This window comes from Cygnus atratus, chromosome 1, assembly GCF_013377495.2.
Source record: "Cygnus atratus isolate AKBS03 ecotype Queensland, Australia chromosome 1, CAtr_DNAZoo_HiC_assembly, whole genome shotgun sequence".
NCBI classification, from domain to species: domain Eukaryota; kingdom Metazoa; phylum Chordata; class Aves; order Anseriformes; family Anatidae; genus Cygnus; species Cygnus atratus.
In genome coordinates, this window is record NC_066362.1 from 118,292,913 (window position 1) to 118,308,230 (window position 15,318).

The 15,318-nt window shown below is 39.3% G+C and overlaps 1 protein-coding gene across 2 annotated transcripts in view; it reads right to left on the reverse strand.

Moving 5' to 3' along the window:
* USP9X (ubiquitin specific peptidase 9 X-linked) overlaps positions 1 to 15,318 on the reverse strand; it is a 100,474-nt gene that overhangs the window by 65,810 nt on the left and 19,346 nt on the right. For both annotated transcript variants that reach the window (XM_035542362.2, XM_035542361.2), the window contains exons 2-5: positions 8,353 to 8,606; positions 6,420 to 6,565; positions 6,029 to 6,108; positions 648 to 760 (exon numbers count right to left, since the gene is read on the reverse strand). In XM_035542362.2, the coding sequence (XP_035398255.1) occupies positions 648 to 760; positions 6,029 to 6,108; positions 6,420 to 6,565; positions 8,353 to 8,448 (435 nt within the window). In that variant the 5' untranslated portion in view covers positions 8,449 to 8,606. The remainder of the gene's footprint in view (positions 1 to 647; positions 761 to 6,028; positions 6,109 to 6,419; positions 6,566 to 8,352; positions 8,607 to 15,318) is intronic.

A 15,318-nucleotide genomic window follows, 5' to 3' on the forward strand; every position in this document is an offset into this window, starting at 1 on the left:
ACAACTTTGTACTTCCTCCAATAAAGGGTTTAAACAAACTTATATCTGTTTGCAGCTAAAAAAAATTTGGGAAAAAGACCCAAATATTTTTGATTATTTGAAACACAATTCAACACTGAACTATTGACTTTTCCTTCTTTCACCCATCTCTCTCACAGATTTCAATCTGCTTATCAAGATCTTTACAGTTTCTCATTTGGCACGTGCCCAGCTGTCCAAGATGCAGCTTTTAATATTCAAGTAGCTGCTACAAACATTCAGAATTTAGAAGGTTGATGAAAGTTTTTATTAAAAAATGAAGTTTTCATACCACGCACATAAAAATAAGCAGGTCTCTATGCATCTGACCAAAGACAGTCTCGCGAACAAGAACTGCCCTATTGAACATTCAAAGTTCAGTTCCTGTCCATTACCATCTCGTGTTTTATTTCCTTCCAAAAACACCAGAGGAACTACGATGAAATAATGATGAAAGAAGGGTGATTTTTCCTTCCAAGAGCCACGTATATGAGAATGTTTCCATTTCCCTCTTGTGATGATTTCTGACATTCAGTCTCTAAAGTCTCCTCAGTCACAAATGCAGTCTCCATTCTCATTTAAATTACTACGTTTTTCAGAAAAAACTTAAAACAAACAAAACCACTTACATGGATTTCAAACTTCCAGCCACTCACTGCCTCATCAGTAAGGATTTTTGTGAAAGATATTGTTAACCCATCTCGAAAAAATCGCTGGCATGCTTCACTTTTGACATCAAGGCCTATTTTAAAAGAAAAAAAAAAAAGAAAACCAGCCACAACTATTACATACGTAATTTCATTAGTTGTTACACAAACCTTTAAATACTGAAAGTAGTGACTTAGACATCAAAGGTTTGGTGTTCAAAGTTCCAGAGTTATTTTTTTAAAGAGATACTTTGTATGAAGCCAAATTTATGTAAGACTGAATGGACAAAATAAATGGTGGGTTAATGTTCTAGTAAAGACACCTGAACAACTGCACTCCTCTAGCTTATTTTTCTATTATTTTGAAAACATGATAGGTTTTTTGCCATGCTTGTAAAACTGAAGGTATAGTAGCAAAAATAAGTATAACCTTTATTTTTCACTCTTTGAGTATACCTGAATTTCACACAACTACAAAATGGCTGAGGTGGGAAGGGAGCTCTGGAGGTCACCAGTCCTGCCCCCCCCCCCCCCCCCCCCCATTCATTAATGAGACCTCCTGACAGTCAGTTCCCTGGCTTTTGAAGGACTTATTTGGTTTATCAAATTGAATTTCTCATAGTCACTAAAAACTGTACAATAGAGGTTCCTTTCAAAAGTGATCACATAACATATGTCCTCCATGGTATTATTACATGCCATAAAGACTTTCCAAACTCTCACAACAAGGCTTGGCAGTCTATATGTTTACAGTGGGTGCAGCTCTCAAGCAGCTTCAGTAAAGCAAGAATCTTTGGAAAGCCACTGTTACACTTTGAGAACTATACCAGCATTCCCTCTTTTAACACTACCAGAGGTACATGATATATACTGTGTAGCCAAGCATCAAAAACTCTACCTTAGCTTCCCATCTAGCTCAGTCTGGGTGCCTAACATCTGCACATTATAAAGTCAAGGCTACAAAGCACAATAACAAAATGACAAAAGAGCAGGAGAGATGGACACTGCCTAAAACTTCTGCATTGGTAGTAAACAAAGGACTAAGTTATCTCCCCAAGAGTGTCAAGATGTATGTAGGCTGAGGTTGTCAAAGAACAGGACAAGAGAAGGCATCTAAACCCACTCAGCTTGACCTAGAGGAAATGCTCCTTTCAAATTTAACAATGAACTTAGTTCTCAAACACAAATTTAAAGCATGCCCTCAAGTGATTTTAATGTTCCTCTGAGCACCAGTATATCGCACTAAAATCTCTAAAACTTCCAAGTACTGCTGGCACCACCTCCTCCCACAATGGTGGGCCAGCTTCAGTCAGCAAGACTTCTCAAATGAAATGTAGGAACACCAAAACAGATTACGTTTCAAAATGTATCGTCCTTTCTGTGTTTCACTTAACTTGGGAAGAAAGGAAAGATGGAGAACCTTAAAAGGTACCCGTATAACTAACTTCTAGATATATAATGACCTTCCTCTGTATTTCTGAAAGGACGTATGCTACTCGTGGAAGGAGCCAAGACTGGGTATCTACAAAGACAGGAGAATCATCAAAAGCAGCGTACAGGAAGACAGCAGGGTGGGAGAGGAAGCAGCAGCAATCCAAAGGCAATGAGAAGAGAAGCAGCAGTTATATTAGCCACCTGGTATCTACTGCTTGAATCAGATTCAGTATCAGTAACTCTTAGGTAAGACCACAAGCAGCCCTTTTTCGCTCATTTTCCAAATTCTAAGGGCAGGGAATGATGAGGAAGACACGACAGAATTGCATGCATGCAGCTCTGAGCTGTGTATTCAGAGAAGGGTTACGGAAATGGATTATGCAATGAGAAAAAAAGTAAACATGAATTAAAAAGGCGATGTGCAACATACAGTAAATGCAAGCTGCCATTAGGGGGATTGGAAAAGGTGGAGCGCCAAAGCCCCAAGCAGAATCACCCAGCTCCTCTCTAGGACTCTGGATTTCATAACTTTGCAGCTGGAACCCCAAAACCTGAGCTGGCTCCATGCCTTCTTATGGCACTGGGCCTGTGAAGCGCCCCCCTAAACCTGAAGCCTCGGGCAGTACAGCACAGAAACTTTTCAGTGGTTTGGCAAGGGCTGGCTCAGACACTGCAGAACAGAAGGTGACCTGGAGCTGATAAGCCTTGAGGAACACACACTTGCCCACGGATGCAGTAGTTACACATGGCACTCGGATTCTGGCACTTCCAAGAACTCTTAATTACCTGAAGTATTTAAGTTCTTCTATACCCAGATACCACATTGACCTTTCTGTAATTCATTTCACTGAATTAGTTCTATCCCAACAAACTTAGCTAAGAAATTTCTGAACATGAAGCAACAAAAATCTGCTGTCCTTGCTTTAAGAAAGATGGCTGAAAATATACAGTTCAAGAAAACGCAGAAAATAATTTCAGGAATGAACTCAAGGGTAGTCCCACAGAAATGCAAATGGACATCCAGAAATAGATGATCTTTAGAAAAAGCTTTTTTTTTTTTCCTTCATAGGTTCTAGGGCCTGCCCCTCTACTCTTTCACCCTCTGTAAGCCTTTGCAATTCATCAAAGCCAAGATTTGGGATAAAAATTGAAGGCTTAAGTTATGTGGTGAAATCTCATTTCAGTTTCAATAAGCTACAAATTGTTAAGTTGCATTGCACCTTGCTTGTGTGTGTTGTACAGAGAAGTTTTGGCAGCATGGTAAAAACCGAATGTAAACATTACGAACAACAAAATCCATAACAAAGACAGCAGTAGAGAGTCAATGAGATTTTAAAAAAAGAATGAAGAATATTCTAGCCTACAAAAAAACTAACGAGAACCATTTTTTCCCTTATAAATTTATAGCATCCAAATCATTACGACATTTATTTCTGGAGCAAGGCCCATTATTCAAAACACTTGGCAAGTATTCCAGAATTATGTGAAAATAAACATCAGTCTTGCTGCTCAATGCTGTTTTTCAAATAGAAACTCCAGACTATCACTTGATAGTCTTATGGTTTGCTTAATGAAAAATAATCCATTGATGTCTACACATAAAAAGATAATCTTCCATAAATAAACGCATCTGCCAGGAATAATGCAAGTCACAGTCTAGACAGGATTCATACTACTCTGTCAAATTTGCTCCTCGCACTTGAACATAACAATGATGAAATTTTATTCTTAATAAATACTTTCAACTCTGATAAGTTCCTTTCATTTTAGTTCCTGAAACAATTTAAAGAGGATGCAAACATCACACTAAAGACAGGGTCACAATGAAAGAAATTACTCCAGAGTCACTCCAGAAAGTCAATGCCGATGGCCACTGGCAACATCAGGTATAAAAGCTACTTAAGAACTCTAACCACCAGAAAAAGGTGCTTGATTAAAAAAATAAAATCAGTGGGCTCTAATGAGTTACAGATCACAATAAAAATGTATGTAGTTTAGCAGCTGGTTAATTTTCAATTTCTGCTTTCAGTTCTTGTCTTTTGAAACAGAACTCCTCAGGTTAAAAAAAAAATGTTCATAGATAGGTAGCAAGATGTCCAATTTCTGATCTGAGATAGCAGAACACATTTTCAAGTTAAGAAATTTACATAATAATCGCTTTTATTACTTCTGGAAACAGACAGTGTCAGCCAAGTTCTGAACTAGAAAAGCAGTGTCTGTTACAGCAAGTGAGCAACCTACCATACGCCTTGAGAACTGAAACTTGTTTTAAAAAGAAAGTGCCATCTTCGCCACTGTATAACTTCAAGTATCAGGGGAAAAATAAAATCTATGATGTAACTAACACTATAACAGTTAAAGAGCAACTATTACTAACAGCCTTCATGGAATGACCACACAAAGGAATTTAGAGGGCAAGAAGAACAATAGTTACACAGCAAAGCAGAAGCACTTTTCAAAATTGGACACTGACTTAATAAAATCATACTGCATAAAGTATATGCTTAGATTTCCACCGTTTTTCACAGCTTCAAGAGGAAAGAAACAGATGACCGGGAACTTTCAGCTATGAATGATGCTTTTGTGAAGTACAATGATGTTAAGAGTAGCCAAGAATCTCATTCTGCTCATATTACTTCATTGCATTGCACTGACATGTTTTTATGTTTTTTGTTGTTGTTGTTTTGTTTTAATGACTTAACAGCTCGCAATACATACATCTCCCCTCTCATAAATGACAAGCAAAAAAAATTGTAAGGCACTGGTAAAGGGTGCATTTTCTTTCTGTAAGTTGCCATTTCTTTTGTTCCTGAACAGGTGTGATCTCTTAAAAATTCTACACTCTCCTTAAAATTCCTGCCAGATCTCACTACATGCAATGAAAGCCAATTCCAAATGCAACTTCAGCTGATGTTAGCTGTTTTATATATTGTATTATACAGTGTTAGCAACAGTGTATAATTAACCTATTTTGGATCACCTGGTGCAGCCTATCTTTTGTTTCTCCAGGGAGAACTCCAAAGCAAAAAAAGACATAGAAAATAAATCAGGATAACCAAGAATTTCATGACCACAGTCAGCTTTTTATTCTTGAAACTGCCTAAGAATAACCTTTATCATCATAGAAATGAAGTCATCCTGGTCTAGCTATGTCACAGTAAGGAACAAGCACTTTGTATGTCACTATATTTAAAACACGACTGGCTGGTAAGTACAGATACCCGAGAAAAGTATTTTTATCTGACTTGAGGTATTACACAAACACTGGAGCTACAAATGTTGTCCAGAACAAGAGTCCAAAACAACCTTCCAGAAACACAACTTTCCACAACACGGGTCAAATTTGTCAGTTTAGCAAATATATACACAATCCTGACAGGGAACCATCCTAATTCCAAGTAAGTTAGCTACAGCAAGCAGTATGGTAGAATTACTACTAAGTCATGCTGTTTAATATTCTAACTTTTCCTCTAATATTCTCAAAAGCATGTATATGTCAAAGTTGAACAAAAATGCATGGCAAGATGTTTGGAAAGCTAGATAAGAAACTTGGTTTTAGAAACAACAAAAAAAAAATCTTTGAGTTTTAGTATCTGTTATGAAGACCAAACCCAGCAGGTCTGATATCTAACCGAATACAGAAAACAGGTAGGACAGGAATGACAAGATTTTTATTGCTGTGAGCTTCTTCAACCTCACTACTCATACTGCATGAAGTACCTAATTTCTACCTACACTGATGTCTCTTTTTTTTTTTTTTTTTTTTTTTTTTTAAAGTTTCTGATTTATGAGGGTTCTGCATACCACTCACACCAGGGCTGTAATGGTAATAATTAAGAACTTTTAAGCCTCCACCAGGAACTCAAAAGAACTCTCACAAGCAAAGATTTTGAGTGGTCCAATAATCATTCATTGTTTTTTCAGCTTACCTTTTTTACTCAGGTCAATAGCAGCTTCTAGAAGAACTTCTAATTCCCCTTTCGGCAATACAGGAACAACCCATCGAGGCCTATATTCAAAAGCAAAATAAAACAAACCCACATAATTCAATTGTTCTTCTTAAAAATCAGGAATCCTCAATCCTTTGTAAAGCTTGCAATATAGGGCAAAAATAAGCATTTTTTAAAAGCCCTGATGAAGACTCCACTTTTCAAAAAAATATTGAGCCTCTCTTTACAGCTCTAATCCAATACAATAAGGATATTCAAGAAATCCAGTTAAACAAAAATGCACAAATCCTACTTCTGCTGTCAAGATAGTTGCACAAGTAATCTGCACACACTGGAAAAAAAAAAAAAAAAGCATGGAGTATGAAAGTACCTGTTGATCATGTCATCCAACTTTGCCAGGTCTGTGTGTGGAAATGCAGGCTCCTCATCTTCAAGCTGGGGTGGAGCATCTCCTTGTCCCTGCTCATCAGGCGGGGTAGCTGGGGAGTTCTCATTGGAAGAATCAGGTGAAGATGTCTAAAATTGATGTAGAAAACACTTATGTACTGTCTGTACTTCTGTGCCACTTATTTTGCCTTTTTACTTCACGTTATGTTTCAAAGAATCACTTGAACTATATGCCTATTATCATGCAGCGTAACAAAATAATTTGATTTTAGATCTATTAACAAAAAATAATAGAAAGCATACAGCATGTTTATTATTTTATCTTAACAGTTTAAGAATTTATGTATTTTCCCTGAGAGGAATTTTTTTTTGAGACTTACTTTCAGTCACCTATCTAGAAGATGAAAACAGGCTACATGGATGCTCTGTTTTTACATATCTTCTGAAGAAAATATGAATAATTTAGGTGGGAAACCTTCAGCAACAGCACAGAAGGATCATGAAAACATTTTCTGAAAACGTTTAAAATGAATACTACTGCAGCTGACTAATAACCAATCTCCAAGCACACAATTAGTTAAGCCCATTTTGATGGGCTGTGCAAACTACAATGTATTTTGTAGATGCACATTTATTTGTGCACAGAAACGGTATGGATTGTCAACAAATTGAAAATAAAGGTTCAGATCAGAAGAGCAAGATCAGAAGACAAATGAGGACCAAAAAGACCAAAGCCTCAAGATTTTTTTTCTAAAACATGTTATACTGGATTTGGCTGGCATGGAGTTAATTTTCTTCACAGCAGACCATATGGTGCTGGGTTTTGGATGTGTGACCACAACAGTATTGATAACACATCTATGTTTTAGATACTGCTGAACACTGCTTATAGCGTCAAGGCCTTCTCCATTTTCACTCTGTCCCCACAGTGGGTAGCTTATGAGTGAACAAGAGGCTGGGAGGGGACACAGCTGGGACAGCTGACCCCAAGTGACCAAAGAGATATTCCATACCATATAGCGTCATGTTTGGCAATAAGACCGAGGGCAGTTTTCCCCCCAGGGGAGCAACGGGCTGGGGACTAGCAGAGCATCTGTTGACTGGTGGTGTGTGACGGCTTTTGCATCACTTCCTGCTCCTCCACCCCTTCACTTATTAAAACTGTCTTCACAACCTGCAAATTTTCTCACTTTCCCCTTGCAATTCTCTCTCCCATTCCACTTAGATGGAGAGAGCAAGCAACTGGGTTGCTATTAAACAAACATCACCTTCATACTGCATTAAATGAAAAGATGTGGCTTTTCTTTTAACCAGGTTTGGTCACAATGTTTAAATGCATCTTTTTTTTTTCCCTGACAAAAAAAAAGAATCATCACATTATCATGTAGCTTATCTGAAAGTTTTTAGTTTTCTTTTGAAAGCAGGATACCATGTTCAAAAAAAACTCCAACACTATGTGGTTCAGTTAGTCAAGTACAATGAACACAGACTTAGATGATGCTGATAATAAAGAGATACCTATGCCCGTAAGCTCTTTTATCCAAAAGTGCTTTTGCAGAACTGAAGTCACAGAGTAGCTTTACCAGTCTGTGGCAGACACAACAACAATGCGGTTCTGAGCAATCTTCCAATATAATTCCAAGAACACTTATTTTTCAAAATAAATACGCTTGAAAAAGCTATGCCACTGCCTGAAAAGGGAGCACTTTTGCATGCTCCCTAACATAACCTAATGTGCCAATAGCACTGCCTTCATCCCTGAAATTTCTTTTGTACTTCCATAAAGAAAAAAAGAATAGCTAATTTAACTAGACATCTCTAGGACTATACAAACTCACAGTTCAAATAAGTCATAAATGCCATTTGTAAAGAAACGACTCCTTTATTGCTAGATAACTTAATAGTTAGTAACATACCTGATTCTGCTGGAGGGGAGGCTGGGACTGTCCATCAGGAGCCTGGCCCTGGCTATCATTGCCTCCTACCGGAGAGCCACGAGTCGTGGCTGTCATACTCGACACAGGGCAGATCTTTGCAATTTTGTCTGCTTAAGTAGTTGTTGTGAGAGAAGAAATTATAGTCCACTTAGTAAAGTTGAAGTACCAGCATATGCTTGCCTTAAAAAGCTCCAACTCAAGAACATGCCATCTTGCAGAGACCATTGCATAACCTGAAAAAAAAAGAAAGACAATATGCTATATTGCTACATGCACAAAAGAAATATACTGCTATAAAGGATCTTTTATTTTAGACTTAGTATTTCTTTTTACTGAGTACAACTGACATCAAAAGGTAACAGTTGAAATATTTAACATGATTTTAATACTCTAAGCAAAAATTATACTGATAATTACTGTTACACCACTGAGAAACTGACACACATCCAAACACATGCAGCTGTTTACTCTGACACAATCGTGCTTAAACTGCTACAGTAGATTTTCAATTTGAATTCAAGGTGCTGATCTAGGCCCACAAAGTGTACCTCGTGACCTGATTAAGAGCATAAACCAGCACATTTGTCATCTTTTCCAATATTCTCTTCCCGACAGTGTCCAACTGCAGATGTCTGAGGGGAGTTAGGGAAGATTGTTTCTACCTCAGTTAAGACTAACAGCGAGTCTGCAGCCAAACTTCTGTAAGCACGCCAGTATTCATTCTGGGCATTTAACCTGTATTCCCTTGTTCCAGCTCCAGCACTCACGTATGGAAACCTGGATCTGTTGACTTTTCAAGCCCACTACAAAGCTCATCTCACCCCCAGCAAGTATTTTAGGAGATTATATGAAAATGGGGACATCAGATTTACTTACTGATGTTGTAATAATGATATACCAACAGTTCAATAATTGCTACATATTTAAACTTCATTGTTTATCATTTGAGTAAAAAAGTTTTATTTTACACCTATTATTTTATTTTAGACTCAGTATTTATTTTACTCTATAGTAATTTAACAAAAATGAAAGTACTAAGTTACACAAACAATTACACACTCTATCACAGGGCACTATATAACCATGTTATCTTTCAGACCAACTCAGACTTCCAAGTGCTACAGAAAACTAACAAGAGTACTCAAAGTTAAAAAAAAAAAAAAAAAAAAAAAAAAAAAGTAGGGTGGTAGAAAGAATTCTGTAAGCTTTTGGTAAGAGTGATTTGGCGCTGCTAAGCTCCTGATTCACAGCATCACAGGATGGCTGAGGCTGGCAGGGACCCCTGGAGGCCACCCGCTCCAAGCCCTGCCCAAGCAGGGCCACCCAGAGCAGGCTGCCCAGGGCCGTGCCCAGGCGGCTTTTGGAGATCCCCAAGGAGGAGACCCCACCGCTCTCTGGGCAGCCTGTGCCAGGGCTCCTCACCCGCACAGCACAGAAGGGCTGCCCGGTGCTCAGAGGGAGCCTCCTGGGCTCCACTTTGTGCCCACTGCTTCTTGTCCTGGCACTGGGCACCACTGAAAAGAGCCTGGCTCTCTGCAACCTCCCTTCAGGTATTGAAGCTTGGTTGCAGATATTCAGAAAAGAGCTTCAACATGAGCCAGCAGTGTGCCCTGGCAAGTCAAGAGGGCAAACCAAGTTTTGGGGTGCACTAAACACAGCATAGGCAGCTGGTCAACAGAGGCCAGGAATAGAGATTCTCCATCTCTAGTGTTGGTGTGGCCTCACTTCGAATATTACGTGCAGTTCTGGGCTCCACTATAATAAAAAGGCTGTTAAGGTCCATGACAGCATCTAAAGGAGAGCAGCAAAGTTGTTAAAAGGCTGGAAGGCATGTCCTGCGAAGAGAGGCTGAGAACACTTGGGTTGTCCAGTCTGGAGAAGAGGAGTCCAAGAGAGACCTCACTGCTCTCTGCAACCTCCTGAGGAGGGAAAGTGAACAGAAGAGAGGCACCGGTCTCTTCTCATGGTAACCAACAAGAGGACGTGGAGGAATGGCACAAAGCTCCACCAGGGGACGTTCAGAGTGGACATCACTAAAGATTTCTTTACTGTGAGGGTGGTCAAACATTGCAACAGGCTGCCTGGTGAGGTGGTTGATGCCCCATGCCTGCCCACATTTGAGGCATTTGGATGAGGCCCTTGACGGTAAGTTTTAACTCTGGGTCAGCCCTGAAGCGGTCAGCCAGTTGGACTTGAAGATCTTGGTAGGTCTCTTCCAACTGAACTATTCTATTCTATTCAGGTTAACAAGTTAAAGTTTCTGCTGTAACACTATGCATATTAATAATTGCTTCATTACAGCATCTCATGCCAATTCTTTTTCAATGCTGTTGCTGTCTTTCTCTAAGACACTTTAAAATCCTTTCCTAAATTGTGCCAATTTGCAAGGCCGGTTACAAATACAGTGCAAATTTGGATCATATATAATACTCCTCCTCTACCCAGCCCCCGATCTTATTATCACCAACAAATTTAGAAAACTCTAGTATTGCCACTAAACTAATGCTTGCATCTGAACAAAACTGTGTCCTTGGAATACAGTCAATTGTAATCCATCCCCACCCTTCAGGGCTTACATTTACAGAATTTACTAAGCCTGCTAAAATCTAGAGCAAAAGGCATTACCAACTCAAGTTTTCTTCAGGATGAAACTGACTTTTAAAATGCAACTTTAAAAACTAACTTGCTTTAATTGGTGTTCTTTTTTTAAGTGCCCTCCTCCGAGTATTTTTCTTCCGATGAAGTTTAGAAAGATTGCTAGGTAGAAAATATCAGCATGACCAAGTTTCCGACCATGTGAATACACGCTGTACCACAGTTCAGTGCACTCAGTTCCCCTGCATTACCTGACTGAGGCTTCCAAGTGTCTGCATAAACCAATGAAATCAAACTTCTGCCAACTTACACTGTATTTTTCAACAGCCCTAAGCCAACTCTATGACCACAATAAACACCTCTCTCCTTCTTCAACAGGTCTGGTCTGCAATTTGGCCACACAAAACTTGCGCTGGCACACTCACTGAGGCAGCAAAGAGGCCGGGAGAAAAGGGTGGAATCCTGGTCTAGGCTGCCCCTAAACTGCAGAGGGAAGTGACCTCTGACACCCGGGATTCCCCTACAACTTGCGTGACATGCGAGCTGCTTCTGTCTCATCTCCTTCTGATTCTAATTCTTTTGCTCAACTCATCCTCAAGGGAACCACTGCAGAGTATGAGAAGAAACAAACACTGATTATTTTTCAGTTTCTGTAATTACCTGAACTGGCACACTGCAAAACCACAGAATACTCACCCTAGTGCTAAGCCAGGACAAAACTGCAGCTCTCCCGTTACACTGACCTTACAGCCAGCATGGATTTACACTCGGATTTTGCCTCTGTGCTTTGTTGAAAAGTCTGGGGAAAGCATTCTTGTAAATTCATTTCTGCCCAAGGCACGTGATGTAATTTAACCAGGAGACAGAAGAAAACGAGTACTGCATTGACCAACAGTCTTGCAAATTCACAGATTAAAACAAGATCTGTGTAGTAAAAATACCCAGAATTCTGTAGACACTAGTAAATACAGAACATTTACAAAAATGACTTTCTGATGTGTCCTCTTGCTTCTATTTAGTGACTTCAGACACTAATCATGATCGTTTATGCATACTACTGATATTATATTCCCATTCTTTACAGAAGCATATTTCAGGACCCTCAGAGAAGTTCACCTGGTTTGGCCATGTCAGAATACTTAAGGACAACTGTGAGGGTTGTCCACTTCCCTCTCCTCTTCCCCCCAATATTTTCTAGATGTACTCAGAGATACAAAAGTAACTTCAAGCTCTGCAGCAGCTAACTAAAACCCCTGCACCTCCGATAAACAGTCTGATTGCTTCTTACAGTATCCGTGCATTTTAAATTTCAAAGATATCCTTGTTGAGGTATTTTCCTTCTAATTACAAAAGAAAACATGTTTTTGTAAGCACAAATCATTATCAATTTAGGTATTTTAAACAGTAGTAGAAGGGAGTCATTCACCACTGCTGTTTTTAGCCACCAATTTAGCCATTTATGATGTAGAGAACGCATCGAACCGCACACCCTCACAGAACACAGTACTGCTTTAATCTCTGCATTGTTTTATTAATTACAATTCCGTAGAACCGATTAACTGTGAAATTCTGAATTCCAATCATTTCTTTAATTCAGATTATTCAATTTCAAATGTTAAAGAGTTAAAACTCACCAAGGCATATAGTTTGGCTCAGCCCGAGATTAACCTTTACACCTAGTTATAATTAACCTGTCCATATTCACATGTAAACTGATGCAGTGGCATCCCATTTTGAGCACACACGTAGCCCAACAGAAACAATTCTAACTGCCTGTATTCAGCTGAATCCTGTGGAGACTTTGTGTTAGTTTTTTTCTCATTTCTACTACATTTGATCTAGGATTCAACATACTAAGCAGTGGTTAAAAAAATTACCATCCTCATCCAAAGGCTTTGAGAATGGATGTCTTGATACAGTGTCAGGATGGAGACAGACACCTATTAACTGCCACACTAACTAGCGCATTGTTAATTAAGCAACGTGTGAGGCTGTGAAGACTCAGTCAAATAAACCCCGTTGACATTCCGTTTGGATTGCCAGCTAAGCAGATCCTGATTTGCCGTGCTTCTTCCCGTTTCTTTACGTCATGCTGAGCCGCCATAACATTCCAGGTGAAGTTCTGCTTCTGCCGGCTCCCTGCCACGTTAGTCACACTGGGAAAAGACGACCGCAGCTTTGACTCCACACGCTGCCCATGTGGCCACTGCAGGCACTGCTCTGCCTGCACTGGGGCCTCTGTGCCGAGGTGTGAGAAGCAGCTCAGTGTGGTGGCACACCTACGCCTTGGCTGCTTGCTCCCTCAAACGTCACTGAAATGCCCCAAAACAGAGAGCCCTCCTCCCAGGTGAGCTGCCTGTACTCTTGAATCCCAGAAAAAAAGCAAGTACGTGGGGACAGATGACTGCAGCAGACCTCAAAATACAGTTCATCATTCATGTGCGTTACCAAAGCCCTACCTTTTATTTAAATGGATCTGATTAGCTGTATGAGCGAGAATATGTGCCCCAGTACTAAACCCACTGGATGTGTGGTAACAATGTACCCCAGCATACTAACCTACCCAACAGGTAAGACCACAGCTTTCTAAAAATCATACAACTGTATTAAGAATTTACAATGAATACAATGATTTTTTTCCAGCGTTTGCAGATACATTCCTATCTTAACAGGATCTCACAGAAGATGAGCTTATGATTCAAAAGTTAAAAAACCGAGGCAGTACAAATTTCAGATTGAAAGGTATCACAGCCTCGCTTCATAGAGGATTCTGGGAACTGCCTTCTTCAAGTCCTAATAAATACTGACTCATCACACCGGTTGTGACATGCTTCTCGTTTAAAAATTCTAGGCTTCGGAATCTGACCTTCTGCCCTATTCCTTCATTTCAATCAGAACACCTTCTCATCTAGAAACACGTTCCCAAAAGTGTAACACTGACCTAATTCAGCAGTTACATTCTATACACACCCCCACAGATTTATCATTATCCTCCTTCTCTGTGCCTTGTATCTTTCAGGAAGGAGGAAATGATTTATGTAATCAGAAAATAAAACCGGTGGTCCCAGCAACTTGCTCATTAACACTGACAGGCACTAAAATTGAAACGTATTCATGATTCATACACACTCATCAGTAAGCTACTATTCAAGAGCAAGAGGTGCCTAACATACAATGGTGTTTAAAATATACCCCATCAGCAGCAATTGGAGAAACTGTTATTTATTTTAAATAATTTATATTACAAAGACAATTAATTTATTCTCCCAGTAAAGAAGTAAGTGCATTTGGAACTTAGGCAACTGCATCAGGTAACAACACATTATGTCAAAATATTAAATTCCTAAGTAACTGATGCCTTATCATGCAAGTTTTCAAGACACAGACTGATTTTGAGCAACTGTAACAAACAGGAATTAAAACTACTGCCATTAAGAACCAGGTTAGCCAAGTAACCTTTTTCACTGATCTTTCCATGCCATGTCTGAAATTAAGATAGTCAGCAGCACAGGTTTCTGGAGTGTTGGGAACATCTATGGAAGCATATACTTCTATTTGTCTTCAACATCACATGAGAAAATAAAGAGGGATATCCTCAAACATACTTCAGTTTCTTCAGAATAAATAAACACATACATTTAATTTCAAAATAATGTTGAGACAGGTGAAGACTAACCTACATCTACTTATTGGTATGCAACTTCGCTTGCCAGAAGCTCCTATATCTACCATTCACATGAACTGAGCGAACTGTGAAAGCACAGAGAATGAACTACTGGAACAAAGCATCACCTTTTACTGCCAGGTCAAGGGGAAAGCCAAGGGACCGCAGCTCTCAACTGCGTTAGTCTCAAAAAAAGGAGTTGCCTAAATGCATTCTCAAAGGAGGAGTTGCCTAAATGCATTCAGATTGTCCAGTACCAGCTATGCAGCATTCTATGCTGAAGAGACTGCACAGGAATGCTGCAGAAAATGCTAGTTTTAAGCAATGATGTGTCATGCTGCTTGATCAACAAATACAATTTGCATTACACATTTAGAGATGTGACAGCCTGATCCTACTGTCCTCCACCTGTATTTTAAGTAACTCTGGACTTTATGCAGAAGTCTTGTGGAAAATTTAAAGTCCTAGGGACATTCAAAGATTGAAGCCTTAATGTGAATCAAGATCTGGGGAAAACAAAGTTCAATAATGTGAGAGAAATTAAAGTGTCTAATTCATGTGTTACAAGAATTATAATAATGATTATGTGTGGCGTAATTCAAGAATGGGGATATAGAAATCAGCATTTTTTCAGTCACTTAAAAAACACAACTAGGCCTAGTAGTATTGATGATGTAAAGAGCAAA